General features: G+C 38.2%; 1 protein-coding gene across 4 annotated transcripts in view; it reads right to left on the bottom strand.

Annotated features, from left to right (window-relative positions):
* Akap9 (A-kinase anchoring protein 9) overlaps positions 1-16,516 on the bottom strand; it is a 120,914-nt gene extending 104,398 nt beyond the window's left edge. For all 4 annotated transcript variants that reach the window (XM_048339990.1, XM_048339992.1, XM_048339993.1 and 1 more), the window contains exon 1: positions 16,221-16,516. In XM_048339990.1, coding sequence (XP_048195947.1) covers positions 16,221-16,268 — 48 coding nt within the window. In that variant the 5' untranslated portion in view covers positions 16,269-16,516. The remainder of the gene's footprint in view (positions 1-16,220) is intronic.
* Positions 16,517-19,788: the final 3,272 nt, after the last annotated feature.

Below are 19,788 nucleotides of genomic sequence, written 5' to 3'. Positions count from 1 at the left end.
GTAAACTATGATTGCGAATAGAGATATTCATGACAGAGTAGGTATGAAATACTATTGCAGTATAATTATTTTTTTTAATTTTACTGTTAAGTAGTTGTACATGAGGTTTCAGTTCCAGAAGTTAGGTTATGAGTACAAAACATGTTGATCAAAGTCACTCCTCCATCATTCTCCCCCATTATTTCCACTCCCATTCCTAAGCTCAATTATGTAGCTCAATTTTTACATAGTATACATTGAACATAATGACTACACTTGTTAACCCTTCCTCCCATCATTTGTGTGGGAAAGAAAAAAATTAACTTTTTTTTTTTTTTTCTGATCCTGGGGCTTAAATGTAGTTCTTGAGTGCTGTCTCTGAGTTTTTTTGTTTAAGGCTAGTGCTCTACCACTTGATCCACAGTGCCATTTAGGCTCTTTTTCTTTGAGTGCTTTATTAGAGGTAAGAGTCTCAGGGACTTTTCTGCCCAGGCTGTCTCTGAACCACGATCATCAGCTCTCAACTCAGTCTTTGGAGAAGCTAGGATTACAGGTGCCACTGGCATCCATCTTAAATGTCTTAATAAAGACAAAGCAAGTCAAGCCTCATACTCATTGCTTTCAGCAATTATACTTAGCTTGAATTTTAATAACATCGTATACATAGGCATAGGTAAACTCTGAAAGAGTATATCTATAACTCTAATGTATCTCTATACTTGAGACTAGAGTTTTCTTTTTCCTGATTAAATTTGTTTTTATGCAATAAACCTTCTAATTTGTATAAGAAACTATAACCAATTTCTACACTTAATTTAAGCACTTAAATCATCTTGAGAAAAACAAGAGGACCAGAGTCCCTTGTGCATTAAAAAGAAGGAATATACGCCTAGAATTTCTATAACTATTAATTACAACAATTTTGAAATGGCCAGTTTTTTATTATACACAGTACTAAAACAACCTTTTTTATGATGCTGTTATTAGCTATCAAATATGTCGCAAAAATATTACCTATAAATAAAATGTTCTATTTTTATGCTTATTTTACCTGCTGTAACAGAAAAATATAGATATATCTGTTCTATTTGCTAAATGAAGGCATTTAATACATAAATCAAAAAGAGATAATGACACCAGCTATCACTGTAACTTCCTGTAATTCCAGTAAGCAAGATTCAGTTTTAGGCCAGCATGGGCTACATATCAAGACTGTATCAAAAGGAAAAAAGGAAAAGAAACAGCTAATCACTAGTTATAAAATATATCCTTTTTTTTTAAGTTCTCACTTATTTAGTAAGCACTTAGTTATGCCAACTAATGTCTGCTTGAGGAACAGGTGCAAGACCAGTTGTGTCTATTTGTACATTATTCAGCTGCTAGAATGCACTTCAACTACTTTGAAGGACAACAGATTCATTCTTAAAAATAAACTGAAATAGTATTAAATACATAATCTGTAAATACAATTAGACGTCCAAGAACACCATTTAATAAGGAAGCTTCAGAAAGAACATAATATCAAAAACATTAATAATGACATTCTCAATGTTTATTCTATATTTCAGAAACTTCTGGAAATAGCACATTATCTGCTCTAGAATAATAGACAACAGAAGAAGTCAGGATAAGGATGAAATGATTCAAAATTCTAATTGTTAAATCACATATGATTTTATTCAATATCTATTTAGATATACATGTACATAAAAATAGTAAAATTAAAACTTTAAGTACTAGTATTCAAAGCTTTCTAGAACTCTGAGTACTAAAACAGTACTCAAGAACAAATCCACTGAATAATCAGATTTATCTTTTACGGAAAAGTTAGCACCAAACAATAGTTTTAAGTACTGCTTCACAGAGCATGAGATCCAAGGTAATGTGCAAGGACTATACAATTCTACATTTTAAAAGGTGCAGTTTCAAGATTAAAATAATTTCTAGTTAATTATTAAACAGATGAAAACATAAAATTAACCTTTCTCTCTATAATGCTCTCCAAGAAATAAATTCTCAGGAAAAAAATAATATCCAGAACAGATTTCTGGCAAGAGAAATAAGAGAAAGCACAGATTGTATCACTTACTCAATTTCTAATAGCTATTTATTTTAAATCTGCAAAGTAGTTGGCAAATAACCTACGCAATTAGGTAACCATCTGATACTGAAATGATGCACTTTAAATTACTGAGAAAACATTTATTCTAAAACATGCTGAAAATTCAGACTATGGCCATCTGTGTTTGCCATTTGGAAGCAAATTATAAAAATGTTAACATATGTAGTCACAGAAATAGTAGCAAGATTTACTGGAAAGATTATGTCTGTATACATTTATCTTTCAAAACTGGTTCACATCTCAAACAAATGGCTTACTCTAAACCAGAATATGAATGACTAAACAAAAATTAACAATTTGTTCCTAATGTCATTTCAAAAAAAGACTACTGTTAATCCACTCTGTGTGTGTGTGTGTATGTGTAGTCTGAGCACTTACTATGTGCCAGAAATTGTGTTATCCATGAGTTAAAATATATAATTTTAACTGGAGGACCTTTCAGTATAGGCCAACTCCTTATTTCACTAATTTGCGAGGAATGAAGGACATAAAGGTCTGTACACAATTTCTTAAGTTTGACAGTCCTAAATATTTCTAAGGATACAGAATGGGAATCAGTCACTCTTTTCCTGATTTTATCAAAGGCTTTCCAGAAGAGATGTGGATGTACAGTTTTATATTTGTGAAGGATATAGGATGGGCATATGTTATGTATATGTATGTAGCTTATTTATTCAACAAGTATTTGTTGTCTCCCTATCATGTAATCAGTTGTGTGCTAAAGCAGGGAATGAAGTGATGATGAAGGAGATATAAGTTCTCTACTGTTATGAATTCCAATGCAATAGGAAAAACAAATTATACAAATATAAACACAGAACTATGTAATTTTGAGTGATAAAAGGGGCTCTGAAGAAAATGTATAGGTATTAAGAACGTCTACAATAAAAAACAATTTGAATAGAGTTTGGGCAGATGGCAGAAACAACCTATTGAGAAAAGAACATGTTAGCCAGTTGAGACAAAAAATGATTACAATGAGTAACTGGCAAGACAGAATATGATTTCACATAAAAATTTCCATTGTGTCAACTTTCTTTTTGTATATTTGAAGCTCTTTTCCTTCAATGTCACTGTAAACCTCACAATCCAGTATGCTAACCTTAAAGATATGAACAAACGAAAACACCAACCAAGTTCTTTTTTCCCAACAAAAACAGAAGAAAAATAAAAACAATGACACTACCTAGGTGACAATGGCTCACAAATGTAAACCTAGAAACTCAGGAGGCTGAGATCCAGATGACTGTAGTTCAAAGACAGCCTGTGCAGAAAAGTCTGTGAAACTCCATTCTAAAATAACTACCAAAAATCTGGACTGGAGGCATGACTTAAGTGGTGATACATCAGTAGAATAAGCAAGCCAAGCAATTACAAAGCACTGAGTTCAAACTCCAGTACCAACAACACACACATATGCATGGACCCACCCCAAAGAGAATGATACAAAGTACTTTTAATGTGAAATATAGACCAGGTAGTGTTGACTAGCAAAGTAACTATATATAGTGATTTCCTGTATTTTTGCTGTAAATATTTTAATAAACCCTAATTCTAATTATGTGATTTGTCAATACTGCCTTTAAACCTTTTTAATATTCTTTAAAGAACAATAAAGAGCTATTACAACAAAACTTTACTGTCCTGACATAATGACCATTTGCAGAGATAGCTAATAAAGAGCAAGTGAAAACAAGGAAGACAAAAGCAACATTTTAAGAATGTTCTGCAGTTTATCAGTACCCATTGAGGGAACTAGAATAATGGCAGCTTGCTACTCCGTTTACTAGAAAAATCTTAAAAGTTTCAGTTATGACACCTTTATGTATATTTGGAGAGGACTATAAATTGAAATTTAAAGATTAAAACCGCAGTGTTTATATCTAGCATGATCGACTAATTCATTACATACTCTTTTTAGTAAAATTTCTACTCATAAGAAAAAGAATGTTCTGAAGCACAAATTCCAACATCAAAAGGTACATCAGGGCACTAGAGCCCTAACTACTTAGAAGGCTGGGGTTGGGGTTTGAAGTTAGCTTGAGCAACAGACTATGATTCTCTCAAACAAAAACAATGAAACAAACAAATAATAAAACACTCTGTTGAAAAGCAAACTGAACAAAACAAAACAAAAAACAGTGCCAAACAGACTTAGGGAAATAAAGAAGGAAAAGGTCTTAAGACCTTATTATTGAATCAACAACTCTATTACCCTATATAATACCATGCAATGCAGTAATTTTTTTTTCTTTTAAATAAGAGCTTTAAACACCATTAAGCCCAGCACTACTGGCTCATGCCTATACCCCAAGGTCAGTATACACACATACACCAAAAAATGGTCAATAGAAGAAAGCAGATTCAGTAGCTAAGGAATCATGTTAGTTTTTCATACTTTATTGTTGCAGTTTATTGCTGGCCATATAGTAAACAAGTATTTGTTGAATTTCAAAAATAGTATAGGTTACAAATGAAAAAGTACTAGGCTTTTAAGTGTACAAAAGCTAATTGGTTATATGACATTGGACAAACCACTTAAACTCAGCAAAGTTCAATTTCTTCAACTGTACAAGAAGATATATTATAAAACACTATAAGTTGTTTTTTTTAAAACAAAGTCAGTAATAGTATACACTGCTAGATTATCCCAAATGGAAAATAGCTTGTAGCTATAGAATCAATAGTGCAATGATTCAATTAACACTTACAACCAATTACTTCTAAGTAAATAAGATTATCAAGGTTATTTTAGGTGCTGGGAGTATAGCCTAGTGGCAAGAGTGTTTGCCTCCTACACATGAAGCTCTCAGTTCGATTCCCCAGCACCACATATATGGAAAACGGCCAAAGGGGGCGCTGTGGCTCAAGTGGCAGAGTGCTAGCCTTGAGCCAAGAAGAGGCCAGGGATGGTGCTCAGGCCCTTAGTCCAAGGCCCAGGACTGGCCAAAAAAAAAAAAAAGGTTATTTTTGTCCCATGTTATTAACTGTATGAAGCCTCACTGTTCCACACAGACTGCTAGAAAGTAAGCTCCTGGAAGACAAAATCTAAACTTACTCTAAGCCTACATATTGGTTATGCACAGGATCTCAATAAGTATTTGTTAAGTTTAAACAACAAATTAATTTTAATAGCAAAGGGGCACCACTAAAGAATATTAGGCAATATTCCTCGGAATTTCAGAATGCTCATGTTGTTAACTCTTAAAAAAAAAGATAATATATTAGATCCATAACTATGTTATTGCAGAAAAATGCAGTGTAGTATTATACCCGTCAAAAATAATTGTTTGCCAGGTACTGATGGCTCACACCTGTAATTCTAGCTACTAAGGAGGCTGAGAATCATGGTTCCAAGCCAGTCGGGACAGAAAAGTCTGTGAGACTATTATCTCTGATAAACCACTCAGGAAAAGCCAGATGTGGTGCTGTGGTTCAAGCACTAGCCTTGAGCAAAAACATCTCAAGGAGAGTGCTCAGTCCCAGAGTTCAGGCCCCAAGACCAGGAAAAAAAAAAAAAAGGTCTCTCAACATAAAGTTGGGTAATCAGAACAGAAACAGAACTGCAAGGCATAGTGACTGACATTTATAATTCCAACTATTCGGGAGATGGAGTTCAGAAGGACTGACGTTCAAGGCTAGGTGAAGCAAAAAGTTATCAAGGCTATCTCAGCAAATAAGTTGGGCACTGTAAATGTGTGGAGATGTAACAATAAAATCTCCCTATGTAATTAATAAGCTAATAAAAATTTAAATAAAATGCCTATCATTATTTATGAACTCATCAATAGATCCCACAATGTATAGGATAAAAGTCAACCTCCTTTTCATGAGATTCAAGGATACTCAGATGGTGCCCTGGCCTACTTCATTAGCTACATCTTCTCTTGTTACACTCTGATTTCATACTCCAATAATATCCCTCTCATATACCTTCTACCAAAGAAGTCAAACTGTGATACTTCTGTATGTCACTCACCTTGTCTTATTCTCCCTAGAATGGCTGAACAAACTAAAGAGAAAGGCTACTTTCTCCCCCTACTTTAAGGTTTCATTCAGTGCATCTATCAAGGAAGCTTCTCTGTCAAATGGAATCAGATATTCCCTCCGTCTGTGTTTCACCAACAGAATTATATTAAACATCCAATATTTATAACTGTTTATGGTTCTGTCTATTATCTAGATAACACTTCTGTTCAGCAGAATCCCTGTCTTTCACATCCTGCAACTTCACTGTGACTACTCAACTTATTTTGTGATTGACTTCCTACTCTATCAGAATATGAAAGTATCGGAAGCAGGAATGTGATTTCATGTCTGAAATGCCACTGACTGCAAAGGGAAAGCTCAAATAAACGTTTAACAAATGAATAAACCTAGGATTTGATCTGAAAGACTGAAAAGAATTGAGTAATAAAAATAAAGGTAAGATAAATCTAGTAACTATGTATAGAACCAACTGGAGAAGATTAATCCAGGCAAGAAAACTAAAGAGAAGTGAGGCAGGCCTTATTTCATTGGGTTATAGTGTGAGGACAGAAAGCAAAAGGCCAAATATAAGGTAATTGAATAAAAAAAGATTGAGATTTGGGGATAACTGTGCACAAGACAGGGAAACAAAAACCACAGATTGAGGTCAAAGGATTTTTTATTCTAGGCATTAATTGTACCTAGAAAATATGATGATACAAAATATAGAAAGAAAAAAAACTTACAGTATTTAAAAAAATTAAGTCTAGATCCTAGGGAAAAGATATTGACTCTTCTTTCATTTGAGTAAAATTCTGGAACCTACTTAAATCTTATTTTATTTCATCTTTTAATTTTATGAACGTATGTACATATTCACATACACCTCACACTTCTCAACTAACAAATGTTTCCCCTTTTTTCTTAATCTTTGTCTTAAAATTTGCTGTTGGAGAGGGAGGACTGGGTGTGATAAGAAAAATAGAGGCATAAGTATGATGAAAGTATGTCATATATACTTATGCAAATATCATAATATAGTATGTTCTAATAAAAATGACCTTATACCTGGGTGTCTGTATCTTTTAGCTAAGCCCCATTACTTCCTATAAGCTCTCTCTACATATGAAGTTTTCCCACATTTTCTTAGACTTATCCTTTAGAACACAATTTATTTGACTCTTAAGAAGCTAGTCAAATGTACATGAAATGTGATCATATTCATATACAGTCAACAGAACATAAATGGGAATTAACGAGATCACTTCTCCATGCCTATTGCAATCTCCAACCCTTCCCTCTCACACTTTCACATTAAATTTGTTCATGATACATGTGGAAAAGTAATATTTTAGTTATAATTGGTCCCTGTCCTCATCTCCCCTGTGGAAACAATAAAGCAATGCCAACTTAAATAAAGGTGAGAACCCCCTCCCCACCAAGGAATAAACACAGCCTAATCAGAGAGCCCACAATGAACAGACCTTAGAAAGCAACAAAGAATTTTATGGTGTATTCAGTAGCAAAAACTGAAGCAAAGAGATTCAAGGTTGTACTATGATTTTTTTATTAGCATCAATTAGCTGTGTAAGGTGGTTTAATTTTGGCATGTTCATAAGTGCATCCAATGTAACTTAACCAGAATCATCTCTTCCACTACTCTTCCTCATCTGACCTCCCTTCTTCCCAATTCAGTCTCAATAAGCTTCACCATTCCATTTTAACACTTGCACACATAAAGTATTTTGACCATATTCACCCTCCTCCGCACCCCCACTAGTAGCCACATCTCAGAGACGGCATGTTTCACTTTTCTAATATTCATTTTTGCTAAAGTTCATGTTAATTGTTCAAAGGGGCTTTATTGTGGTATTTCGCACAGGTACAGACAATAATTTGATCAGACTGACCCCTTGCTTACTCCCACTTTGCCTAGCCCCACTCCCTTGTTCAACAGCTTCCAGTGAGCTTTGTTTTACCATCTGCACTTACAGATGCAGTGAATTTTGATACTGTTCCTCCTGGAACTCAGGGCCTGGGGCACTGTTCCTGAGCTTCTTTTGCTCATGACTAGTTCTCTACCCATTGAACCACAGCTCTACTTCCAGCTGTGTGTGTGTATGTGTGAGTATGTGTGTGTTTAAGCAGAGCTGTGGTTAAATGGGTAGAGACTTTAATCTAAAAATTATCCTAGCTTCTTTTTATCTAGCACTGGAAGAACTCAAAAAGTTCTCTAAAAGCTAGCTGCCTGGGGCTGGGGATATGGCCTAGTGGCAAGAGTGCTTGCCTCATATACATGAGGCCCTGGGTTCAATTCCCCAGCACCACATATACAGAAAATGGCCAGAAGTGGCGCTGTGGCTCAAGTGGCAGAATGCTAGCTTTGAGCAAAAAGAAGCCAGGGACAGTGCTCAGGCCCTGAGTCCAAGCCCCAGGACTGGCCAAAAAAAAAAGCTAGCTGCCGGTGCTGCTACTCAGGAGGTTAAGACCTGAAAGATTATAGTTGGGAGACGCCATCTCCAAATTAACCAGTGAAAAACTGGACTTGGAGCCATGGCTTAAGTGGTAGAGCACCAGCTGTGAACAAGAAAAGCCTTTGAGAGTATGAAGTCCTGAGTTTGTGCCTCAGTATGAGCACATACACACATTTAGAAAAAAAAAAAAAAAGCTTTTTCAAATCATAGGTTACATTCCACATACTGTGATAGTATTATTCCTAGACAATAAGGCACTGAACTTGTAATGACTTAAACACTTGCTAAGTAAAAATCCATAGCTGCAGTTGTAGGCATTCAAAAATGTTCACTGACCAAATGAGAAAATAAATATCAAAGAGACCTAGTGCCTTTTCTGCTAGACTAAACTCATTCTATTTCACACACTCAAACACTCTCTCACGCTCACATACACAAACATATGATAATATTTAATAAACTTCTAGCTGGGTACCAGTGGCTCACACTTGCAATCCTAACTACTCAGGAGACTAAGATCTGAGGATCACAGTTCTAAGCCAGCCTGCGTAGCAAAGTCCATGAGACTCTTATCTCCAATTAATCACAGAAAAGGCTGGATATGGTACTATGGCTCAAGTGGTAAAACACCAGCCTTGAGCAAAAAGGAGCCCAGGGACAGCACCCAGGCCCAGAGTTCAAGCCCCACAACCAGCAAAACAAACAAACGTCTAAATTTTCAGTCATATTTTCAAATTAAGCTTTTAAAGAAACACTAAACAAAACATCCAATTTTAGAGGAATATTACCGAAAAATAAATATGTTCTTTACTAATAATATTTAGCAATTTACCACGAAAACTTTCTCTAGGGGCTGGGAATATGGCCTAGTGGCAAGAGTGCTTGCCTCGTATACATGAGGCCCTGGGTTCGATTCCTCAGCACCACATATACAGAAAATGGCCAGAAGTGGTGCTGTGGCTCAAGTGGCAGAGTGCTAGCCTTGAGTAAAAAGAAGTCAGGGACAGTGCTCAGGCCCTGAGTTCACGGCCTAGGACTGCCCCCCCCCCCCAAAAAAAAAAGAAGAAAACTTTCTCTAGTTGTAATATTAGAAAAAATTAACTTACATTTAAATAATAAGTAGTTTGCATTAAGTATTTTGCAGTTAAAGATGAGCTTGCATTGCAACTCTTTTTTACAAAAGACACAATTTTGTTTGGAAACAATTTTTGCCCCAGTCCTGTCATAGTCCAATTTCTTGGATTTATCCTATCTTTATTGATTACATCTTTTCATTTTGTTGACCACAGAAGCACCTCCTTGTGGAATGATTGCTTCCTGTGCCAGCAGCAAAGGAAGATAGAATATATCTGAATATATATGTATATATAGAATATATCTGAGATAGAATATACCTGGACTATGACAAGATTAAGACAAAAGTTTTCAAATAAAACCATGTCTTCTCTGTTCATGTAGCTACATTTTTTTTTAATCTGCCTCAGAGATCTTTCTTTAAATACATTTTAAGAAGTCTGTTCTGTTCATCCTTTCCTCCATCTTACCTCTCTAAACATGTCTTGCTTTGTTTTCTTTTCAGCAAAGCCTCAAGGTTATAAGTTGGTTTAAGTCACAGGACTGCAGCAGTGTGCACAACTGTTGAGAAGGCATCAAACTGCTGCATCCACTTTGAAAGCTATTTTAAGCTCAGTCACACCTAAGTACAAAACCTAGAAGGCTTAAAAGAAAACAAATAGGGAGAACAGTAACATAGCTGTGGGTAGTGTATCTGACATATGCAAAGTACAACTTCACATTTTAACTTCATCTTCCATGGTAGAAGCAGTAATTGAAAATTTTTGCTCCTGATACCTAATAGCATAGACAAAAACTGTCCTTTTGGACACAACTGGCACAACTGTTCAAACTGCAGACACTGGTACAACAAACAAATTGGGTAATTACAAGTTAAAGATGCAGAAGGCAATTTTAATTATACAATAAATATAATGCCAATTATATAAAATCCTGATTAGCTGGTATAAACCTTTGGATTTTGCTATGTTAGAATTAAAAAGTATATATAATGTGATTTATGGGAATAATTTTATACTAAATACACAACTGCCCTCTAGTTTTGTCCACTAATACTAAATGAATTCTTATATAATCATAAATAACTTTACTTGGAAAAAATGAAATCACTAAAGTGGAGTTGGTTCAATAGAAAGCCTAAACAGAACCGTCCCTGGTAGCATGTTGTAAATAGGATTAGTCTAACTCTGAGATGATACTTAATAATATATAAATGTCTTTCCTCTCCAGGTATCAGGTAGATGTTTGCAACATCATACTAAAGACATAGCTGAGGCCCCAACAGGAAACTACAGCACCACAAGCAGCAGAAAAACTAAACTGACATAAAGCTCATTCTATTGGGCTTCGGAGGCCTTTGATTTTTACAGACCTCTCAGTTTCTGAGTTGTCTAGTCACAGAAAATCTAAAATTCCAAGTATGGTTGGCTTTACTGATGCATGTTTAAGATCCCAGGTACTTGGGAGGTAGAAATTGGGAGAATCATGGTTCAAGGCTAGCCAGAGCAGAAAGGTAGCAAGATTCCCCCACTTCAAGCAGTCCTGGAGGAAGAATTATAGCTCTAGTACTTCACTGAAGTAGGACACCTGGTTATCTTGTTCCTCATATTCTTTTCTATGATGGTCATTTAAAAAAACAAATCACAGGTCTTTATCATTTTTTTCTGATAAGTCTATTATTTTAAAATACAGCATCTGAACATTTTGCCTGATCATAAAAGATCTACAATCTACTACCCAAGGATAACTACCATTTATAAATGCACCAGAAGGTATCTTTTCAGGTGTCTTCATATATCAAAATGTGTGTAGAAATTTTCATTTTCATTTTATTTATCTTTCCAATCCTGGGGTTTGAACTCAGGACCTGGGCACAGTCCTTGAGCTCTTCTGCCCAAGTCTAGCACTTGAGCCACAGTTTTACTTCCAGCTTTTTGGTGGCTAATTGGAAGAGTCTCATGGACTTTCCTGCCTGGAATTTTCAGCCCTCAGCCTCCTGAGTAACTAATATTACAGCCATAAGACACCAGTGCTGAGCTTTAATTGTATTTTTTTTTACCTGATATTTTTCCAACTCAAAAAGTCTTTGTAAAACAATCTCAATGGCTAAATATATCATTATTTGTTCTATTACTACAATTTTTTAGTTCATATAAATTATAATAAGCTATACTATATAAATGACAAGCCTTTTTTTTTTTTTTTTTTTTTTTTTTTGCCAGTCCTGGGGCTTGTACTCAGGGCCTGAGCACTGTCCCTGGCTTCTCTTTGCTCAAGGCTACCACTCTACCACTTTAACCACAGCGCCACTTCTGGCTTTTTTTTTTTTCTTCAAATTTTTATTATCAAACTGATGTACAGAGAGGTTACAGTTTCATATGTTAGGCATTGGATACATTACTTATACCCCCCCACCCTCCTCCCCCTTTCCCTTTCCCCCCATGAGGTGTTCAGTTCACTTATACCAAACAGTTTTGCAAGTATTGCTTTTGTAGTTGTTTTCTATATATGTGGTGCTGAGGAATCAAACCCAGTGTTTCATGTATATGAGGCAGGCACTCTACTACTAGGCCATATTCCCAGCCTACAAGCTATTTTTTAAATGATCATTTATGAGGTCTAGGTAAAGTAAAATCTTCAGTGAAACAGTTTATCAATTACCAAGAACAAAACTAAATAGTTGTGGCTTATAAACTAAGTTAACAAATATAATAAAGTTTAATGAGCAGATAAGACTTAAATAACAAAATCTAAAGAATTTTGGAAAATGATCATTTTAAGTGGTTTCTGATATAAGAATGATATCCCTAATTAAAAACATTCTGGATTCCATTATTAAATTATACCTATTCCAGTAAAATTAGCACCAATGAAGGACTCAAGTCATTACACCTATTCATTCAATAAGCAAGAATTTACTGAATAACTCCCTGACAGGCACTATGCTAGACTGCCCTGACCTCAACACTAAGAGCCCTCTTTGCACAGTATTTTAGAAAACAAGGTAGAAGCATTAAAACTATTTTAACAATATATGAAAACAGTAACTCAAATCCCATTATGCTTTACTCTCAGTGTACCAATGCCTGTTTCTCCAACTATAATTGAGTAACTAGAGAGAAGTAACATAGGGCAGTACTTCTCCATTTCCAGCTCTTAACATAGGAATGCAATGCAAGTTTGCTGAGCTACTTTTTAAAATATTTTGGTGTTGAGGACTGAACCCAGGGCCTTGCACCCTACACCACAGAGCTACAATCTCAGTCTCAGAATAACATTTATAATCCAGAGTGTTTCAGTCCTAATCGAAATGCATGTATGTTTATACAAAGAAAATAATGTATTATTTATTTTTACTATAAAAGAAATGTATAGTTACATAAGTAAGGACATAAGTATATTTCTTTTTGGACAATGTTACCCTTTCCCTTGCTCTCTCCCAGCTTTTCCCTCCTATCCTCATCCACAAATTGTATAGTTCATTTTCAACAGTGTCTAGTGAGTAGCACTGCTACATTTGCTCACCCTTTGCCCCTCCATATCTGTGCCCCCATTCCCCTTCCAAAGGACAGATAAAGCAAAAACAAAAAAAACAACAAACTTTTGTTTTCATTTCTTAGAGTTCATTTTGATGAATGCTATTTTATATAATGAGGGGCACATTGCACTACTTTCCTTTGTACGCAGGATTGATCTTGAAATGTAGTCCAAGCTGGGCTCACCACTCTAATACTGCAGCCTCCAGAGTGCTGGGATTACAGGCCTGTCTCACCATGGTGGGCTCCTATAATATTTTTAACTATACAGTTTTTCACTCTATTTCCCATATTTCTACCTGTTTTCATAACTTCATAATTTTCCACAGTACTTACACAACTTATAAAATGATTCTCAAGTTGTCTTTAAAAGTTATCAAGTGTTACTATATTATATAGTTAATCCTAGAGCAAATATACCTTGCCTGTATAACAAGTCACAGACTTAGTTCTCACTGGAAAAAACAAAGTCAATTCGAGAAGAAAATAATATTCTAGGATAAAAGTTAGCTCTAGTGTATGTGTGCATGTCTACCCCAGTAAATAAAATTTTTGTGTGCGTGCATGCCGGTATTGAGCTGACACTCTTCCACATGGGCCAAGCCTCCAGTTCCAGGTTTTGGTTGGTTAACTGTAGATAAGTCTCATGGATTTGGGAAGTGTGACTCAAGTGGAATGCCAGCTTCCATTCTCCTATGTCATCCTTCCAAGTATCTAGCATTATAGGCCACCATGGCCCAGCCCATTAGGTACAATTTGAAAGACAAAGAATACACATATAAAGAAACTAAAATTATATTTTTCCAAATCAAGTACTCATGGCAAACAATTCAATCATGAAATGTGTCTGTCCAAATTGAACCACATGTAGAGGACATACATATGGGAAGGATACTCTTAGGGGTGGATAGTAAATATTCTGAGGTAACAAATGAGGCATTTTATGAGAACTACAGTGCCTTTAATGGGGGCTACACTACGCTTAGAATTCTGGGCATGCACATGGCTTGCTCAGTCACTCAGGTTGCACAAATTTAAACAACTTTGGGCTTCAGAAAATGCCCTGATTGAGCTGGGAATGTGGCTTAGTGGTAGAGTGCTTGCCTAGCATGCATGAAGCCCTGGGTTCAATTCCTCAGCACCACATATATAGAAAACGCCAGAAGTGACCCTGTAGCTCAAGTGGCAGAGTGCTAGCCTTGAGCAAAAAGAAGCAAGGGACAGTGCTCAGGCCCTGAGTCCCAAGCCCCAGAACTGGCAAAAAAGAAAATGCCCTGATTCCCTTCCCTGTTTTTGTATTCTAAAGTTAAAAAAAAATCTACCTGGCTACATGGAAAAGCAAATTACATTTTACAATACAATTATGAAGTTAATGTACATATTCTTTTAACAAACTTGTACTGGAGACATCTAGAACTACATCTGTGCACTGAAATCATTAGCCTGCTTTTCTTTATGTATGGAGAGAGGGAAGACAAAGAGGTAAAATAGTTAATATAATTTAAAAATTGTGGTCCAAGTATGATTGCTAGTGATTAGCTCTAAAAAAGACAACATGATCTATGGGAGGAATTTCATTGTAGGGGCCTTACCGGTTGGCCAGAAGATAAGCTCAAACAAGCCTTCTTTTTTTTCTTTTTAACTAGTGTATTCCCAAGATCAGAGAGACAAATAAATGGTAATGTTCTCTCACATGTGGAAGTTAGATCTAAAATGCACTGGGATATGACAAATTACAAAGGATTCTATATACTCACCTACAGTGAGACCAAAAGAGGACAATCTTAGTAGAGAATCACAAAGGTGCAATGCCTAAGCGCCTCCTCATAATTATATAAAATAATATACACACTGAAACTAACTCCAAAGATATGGAAACAAACGACTTTTTTAATGTTTTATTTTCCTGATGAATCTGTATTCTTTATGTTACACACCGTGTATTCACGTGCATACCTGTGGGAGAGTGGGCAGGGAGGGTACAGAATCTGAGGGGGGAAAAGATGAAAAAGTGCAGCAGTGGAGTGCACTGAACATTGATGAAAGTGAACTATACAACTCATGGGTGGAGATGGGAGGGAGGGATTGGGAGAGAGTGAAGGAACAGATGATACGGTATGAAAGGAAATGTACTTATTACCTGATGCATGTAAATGTAATCTCCCTGTATACCACCTCTAAAATAACGAAGTAATTTTTTTAAAAAAAGAAATGGGCTATTCAATTTATAATTTTTCTAGGTCACATTTTTTTTAATGAAGCAAGCCCACGGAAGGACGGTAAAGTCTAATCCCTTAGTGTTTGCTTTACAGTATTTTACACACACACACTCCAAGCTCGCCTGATATACATACAACAAAAAAATCATCTAAAGCAGATTCTACTGCTGTCGCTGGCTACCTGGAACCTTTCTGTCCCCCAAGTTCCAACCCCAGGAGAGCAGGGTACAAAAGCGCGTGCCATGACAAAGATGTCCAAACAAACATACAAAGAGATGCTTCTGAAGACGCCCCTAAAAGCCAAGTTGTGCACTGGCACTTGTGGCACCCACCCGCAAGCCGCAGGAGGCAGCTGTCACCGGCCAATCACACACGCCGGAGAGTGCCAGCCCGGCAGCCACCTAGGACAGGCCGACCGCCGGCGCGCCAATCCCCCGCGGAATGAAGACAAGCCCCAAATCCCCACCCTGGAAATACAGCACAAAGCCGACACCACCCAGAAAAGGAAAAGAAATAACTCCCGGGAAAAAAGTGAAAGGTTGGAGATGTAAAGGCAATTAATTAGCTTCCAGTCACAAAGAGGGCTTTCTTTGGGCATTTACGAGAAAGGAGCCGCACGGTCTCGGAAGTGTCCCGGGCCAGGCAGGAGCGCCCGGCTTCTCCCGTTGGGAAATTGAGGGGGGGAGGGCCGAGGAAAGAGGGCGTGGGGAACACGCAGACCCCACTGCCCCACCTCCTTCCCGGCCCGGGCCGCGCGTGGGGCGTCGGAACGCCGCTCGCTCGGCCTCCTTCCACCCGGCCCGGCCACAGCCTCCCGCCGCGGGCCGCTGGCCCTGGACTCTCCTACCTTTGCTTTGCCGGCCTCCAGCTTCTTCTGCCTCTCCTCGTCCTCCATGGCTTCTGCGGAGTGGGCGGGGAAAGAGTAGGGAGGGTCAGGGTGGGAAGAACCGAGCGGTTCAGACGGAGGAGGGATGCGGTCTCCGTGGCCCGAGGCGCGGGGCTGGGCGGGCGTTTCCCTCCCCCAACTCTCGTGGAACCAGTGCGCGCTCACGGGCGAATCGCCCCCGTCCGCACGAGCCGCGCGGTCACCGCCGCCATCTTCGTCTCCACGTAAACACACGGGGGGGGCGGGGGAGGGCACGTCACTCCGCGCAGCCGCTGCCGCAGGCCCCGACGCGACTGGCAGGTGCGTCTGAAGCCCCGCCCCTGCTGGGGACGCTAGGCCACCCGAAGCCCTGCCCACGCCGGGACTAGGCCCCGCCCTATTCCCCGCCCCCGCGGGGGCCTCGTACCCGCCTTCGCACCGCCCGCGCTGGGACCAGGACCCGCCCTTCCCCCCACTTCCTGGCGCGGGGGTGTTAAGGGCCCCCTGCGCTCCTGGAATTCAGTGCACCTAAAGCTTTCTTTTTAACTCAAATTACAGAACTCTGGAACGCCTAATGGTGAACGCTGCAAAGACTAGTGGGAAAGATGCTTGGAAGGAGGAGTCTTTGTACTTGGGAATTGCTGCTTGCTTTGCTTCCCTAAGCCTGAAAGCCCCTCCCAATACCCCACAAGCTGCATCCTTCAAGGCCTACTCACGTGCTGCCACCAGATAGCTCTATGGAACTCTTTGTTCCAATGCACACAATCCTGCCCCTCCTTAAGCTATAGTGTTCTGAAAGAAACTTCAACTGTAGAATTTACGAGGACAAAGCTGGCTACATTACCTTTCTAGCCTTAATCACCTTAAAACCAGTTACCCTTCGTTTCTGGTCTTACCTAGGATTTTTGGAAGGGTTGTTAATGTATATGATTGACTGTTAAAACATTTGAGTTAATGCCAGTTTGATTTTCCCTTGTGTTTCCTTTGTGCCCTAGGGTGATTTTTTTAATTGTGTTATTGTGGTTCAGCTCATACATCAGGACTTCCAGCTGTGACTCCCAGCTCCTTAAGGGCATAAATCTTACCCACCTTGACAGTACTACAATGATTTAGCACACTGTCCTCCATGCAATAACTTTGTTGAATTGAGCCAGGTTTATAATTGAACAATACTTTCTTATCCTCATCTGCCTTCTCTGTCTGTCCATCATCCACTCAAACCCATTCCTGGGATGAGCTACACATTTTAATGTCTTAATGTTTCTCCTCTGTTTTGAGCTTGGTTGAACTAAAGATCTGGGAGGTGAAAACTAAAATAGGCTGTGAGTTTACTCATTCATATAAGTGGTGTTAAGTGAAAGTTGAATTTAAAAAAGAAATAGGGACAAACTAAAGACCTTAGGTCCGCCATAAGCCAAAGTCTAATTCCAGTAGCACCAATTCAGAAGTTTATAGATGAATCTTTTTTCCTCTCAAGCTCGATGTTAGATGCAACACCCAAGTATAAATTGTCCCGTTCTCAACTTGAACTGGGAACTGAGTGAGATTAGACATCTGACCACAGGAATAAAAGAATTGGGGGGGGGGGGGGGAGAAGTATTTAGCTTATTCATCAAGCTAAACAGAATTAAGATTACAACCAAGTAGTAATTCTGTCTGAGATTCTGATTGCCTAGAAGGAGGAAGCCCAGGATGCTGGATAGACATTCCTATTCATTAGTGCATACTGCTTTCTCAGTATGTGCTGAAAATGTTCAAGAACATCTGCTAAAGTGACAAGGGCATTTCAATGTTTCCCAGTGCTAACAGCCACCAATCTGCTTTACGTATAATAGGTAGACACCTATTATATAATAAATAATAAATGTTTAATAAATGTTGAAAGTTGTGCATTCACTTCTAGTAGGAGGGCAAGCTGGTAGAATTAGTGCTCTGACTCTTTCTTACAGCAGTCGTTTGTTCATGTTCATGTAATAATACAAGCTTGAGCCACCACACTAACTTTCATATTTATTTTTAATTAAAAATATTTCCCTTACCATGTCATATCTCTTAAATTTTTAATCAATAGTAATTTAGCATTAGTTTATCTCGCTTTTTCTCTGTTTTTGAGCCAAGAGCATACTGCATAAACCAAGTTGGCCTGGATCTTGCTATATAGTCCAGTCTAGCCTTGAATTTCTGGCCTTCTTGCTTCAGTCTACAGGTGCTAAGATCACAGGCGTGCACAACCACACTTGGCTTATTACTTTTCTTCAAGTTTTTTTTTAAGGAACATATTAATATACTGGTAATTCAGAGAAACAATCCAATGGTTTAAAAATAAAAGTTACCAGATTATAACCAGGACCGAAATTATTTAGAGAAAAACATGCATCTATTTGTTTGTTTGGATAAACTACATACAATAATTATCTACTCATCTAACTCATCTGTTAACTTCTCATCATTGTGACCAAACACCTGAAGGAGGATTTATTTTTGTTCATAGTGATGGACAGTTCAGTCCATTGTCACTTGGCTCCATTTGCAGTGGGCCTGAAATGAGGCCAAATATTATGGTAAGGACAGGTAATGAAGAATGCCAGTCATCTCATGGCAGCCAGGAAGCAGTGAAGAGGAACAGGAAGATGCCAGAGACAAGATATATATTTCTAAGGCACACTTCCAGTGATCCACTTTCCCCAACCAACTAGGCCCTACTTCCAAATAGTCGATTGAGCTAGGGACTCATCAACGTATTAATCCACTGATAAAGTTAGAACCCTCAGAATCCAATCACATTTCAGTGATTGGATCTACCTGTTGCAGGCAAAGCCATAAAGACACAAGGCTTCAGAAAAACTTCATAACAAACACTAACAAAACCATTGTTTTCTGTCTTCATGGCTTTGCTTTGCTTTAGAAGACATTGACAGCTACCATTCACATTGAACATTTCCATCACTTGCCATGCAAACTACCCCAAACTATGCCCCTTGTCTTCCCTACAGTACTCATATTCCAGGCCTATTCCAGGCCTCTCTATTTCAGATAATGACCTCCTTCCACTCTTCTCCACTCCTCATTTTTTATTTACTTCACCTATCATATCAGGTGCCATGACCTGTTGTGCCTTCTTTCCCACTATCTTTTTTTTTTTTTTCTTGGCCAGTCCTGGGCCTTGGACTCAGGGCCTGAGCACTGTCCCTGGCTTCTTCTTGCTCAAGGCTAGCACTCTGCCACTTGAGCCACAGCGCCCCTTCCGGCCATTTTCTGTATATGTGGTGCTGGGGAATCGAACCCAGGGCCTCGTGTATACGAGGCAAGCACTCTTGCCACTAGGCCATATCCCCAGCCCTCTTTCCCACTATCTTTTGACCTATTCCTAGTTTTCTTTTCCATTGCCACCCCATAAGAATTCAAGCTGGTAAGTTTATTTAATTTCTCCCCATTGCATTCCAATCCCTATGTCTTTCAGATGAGCTTTCAAAAAATACAAAGTTCAGCAAATCTTCTCATTATGAAATTACTTCCTACCACTTGTAAAATAAACTTCAAATTCATTTTT

This window comes from Perognathus longimembris, chromosome 2 (genome assembly GCF_023159225.1).
Source record: "Perognathus longimembris pacificus isolate PPM17 chromosome 2, ASM2315922v1, whole genome shotgun sequence".
NCBI lineage: Eukaryota > Metazoa > Chordata > Mammalia > Rodentia > Heteromyidae > Perognathus > Perognathus longimembris.
This window is presented reverse-complemented; position numbering and strand designations above follow the sequence as displayed.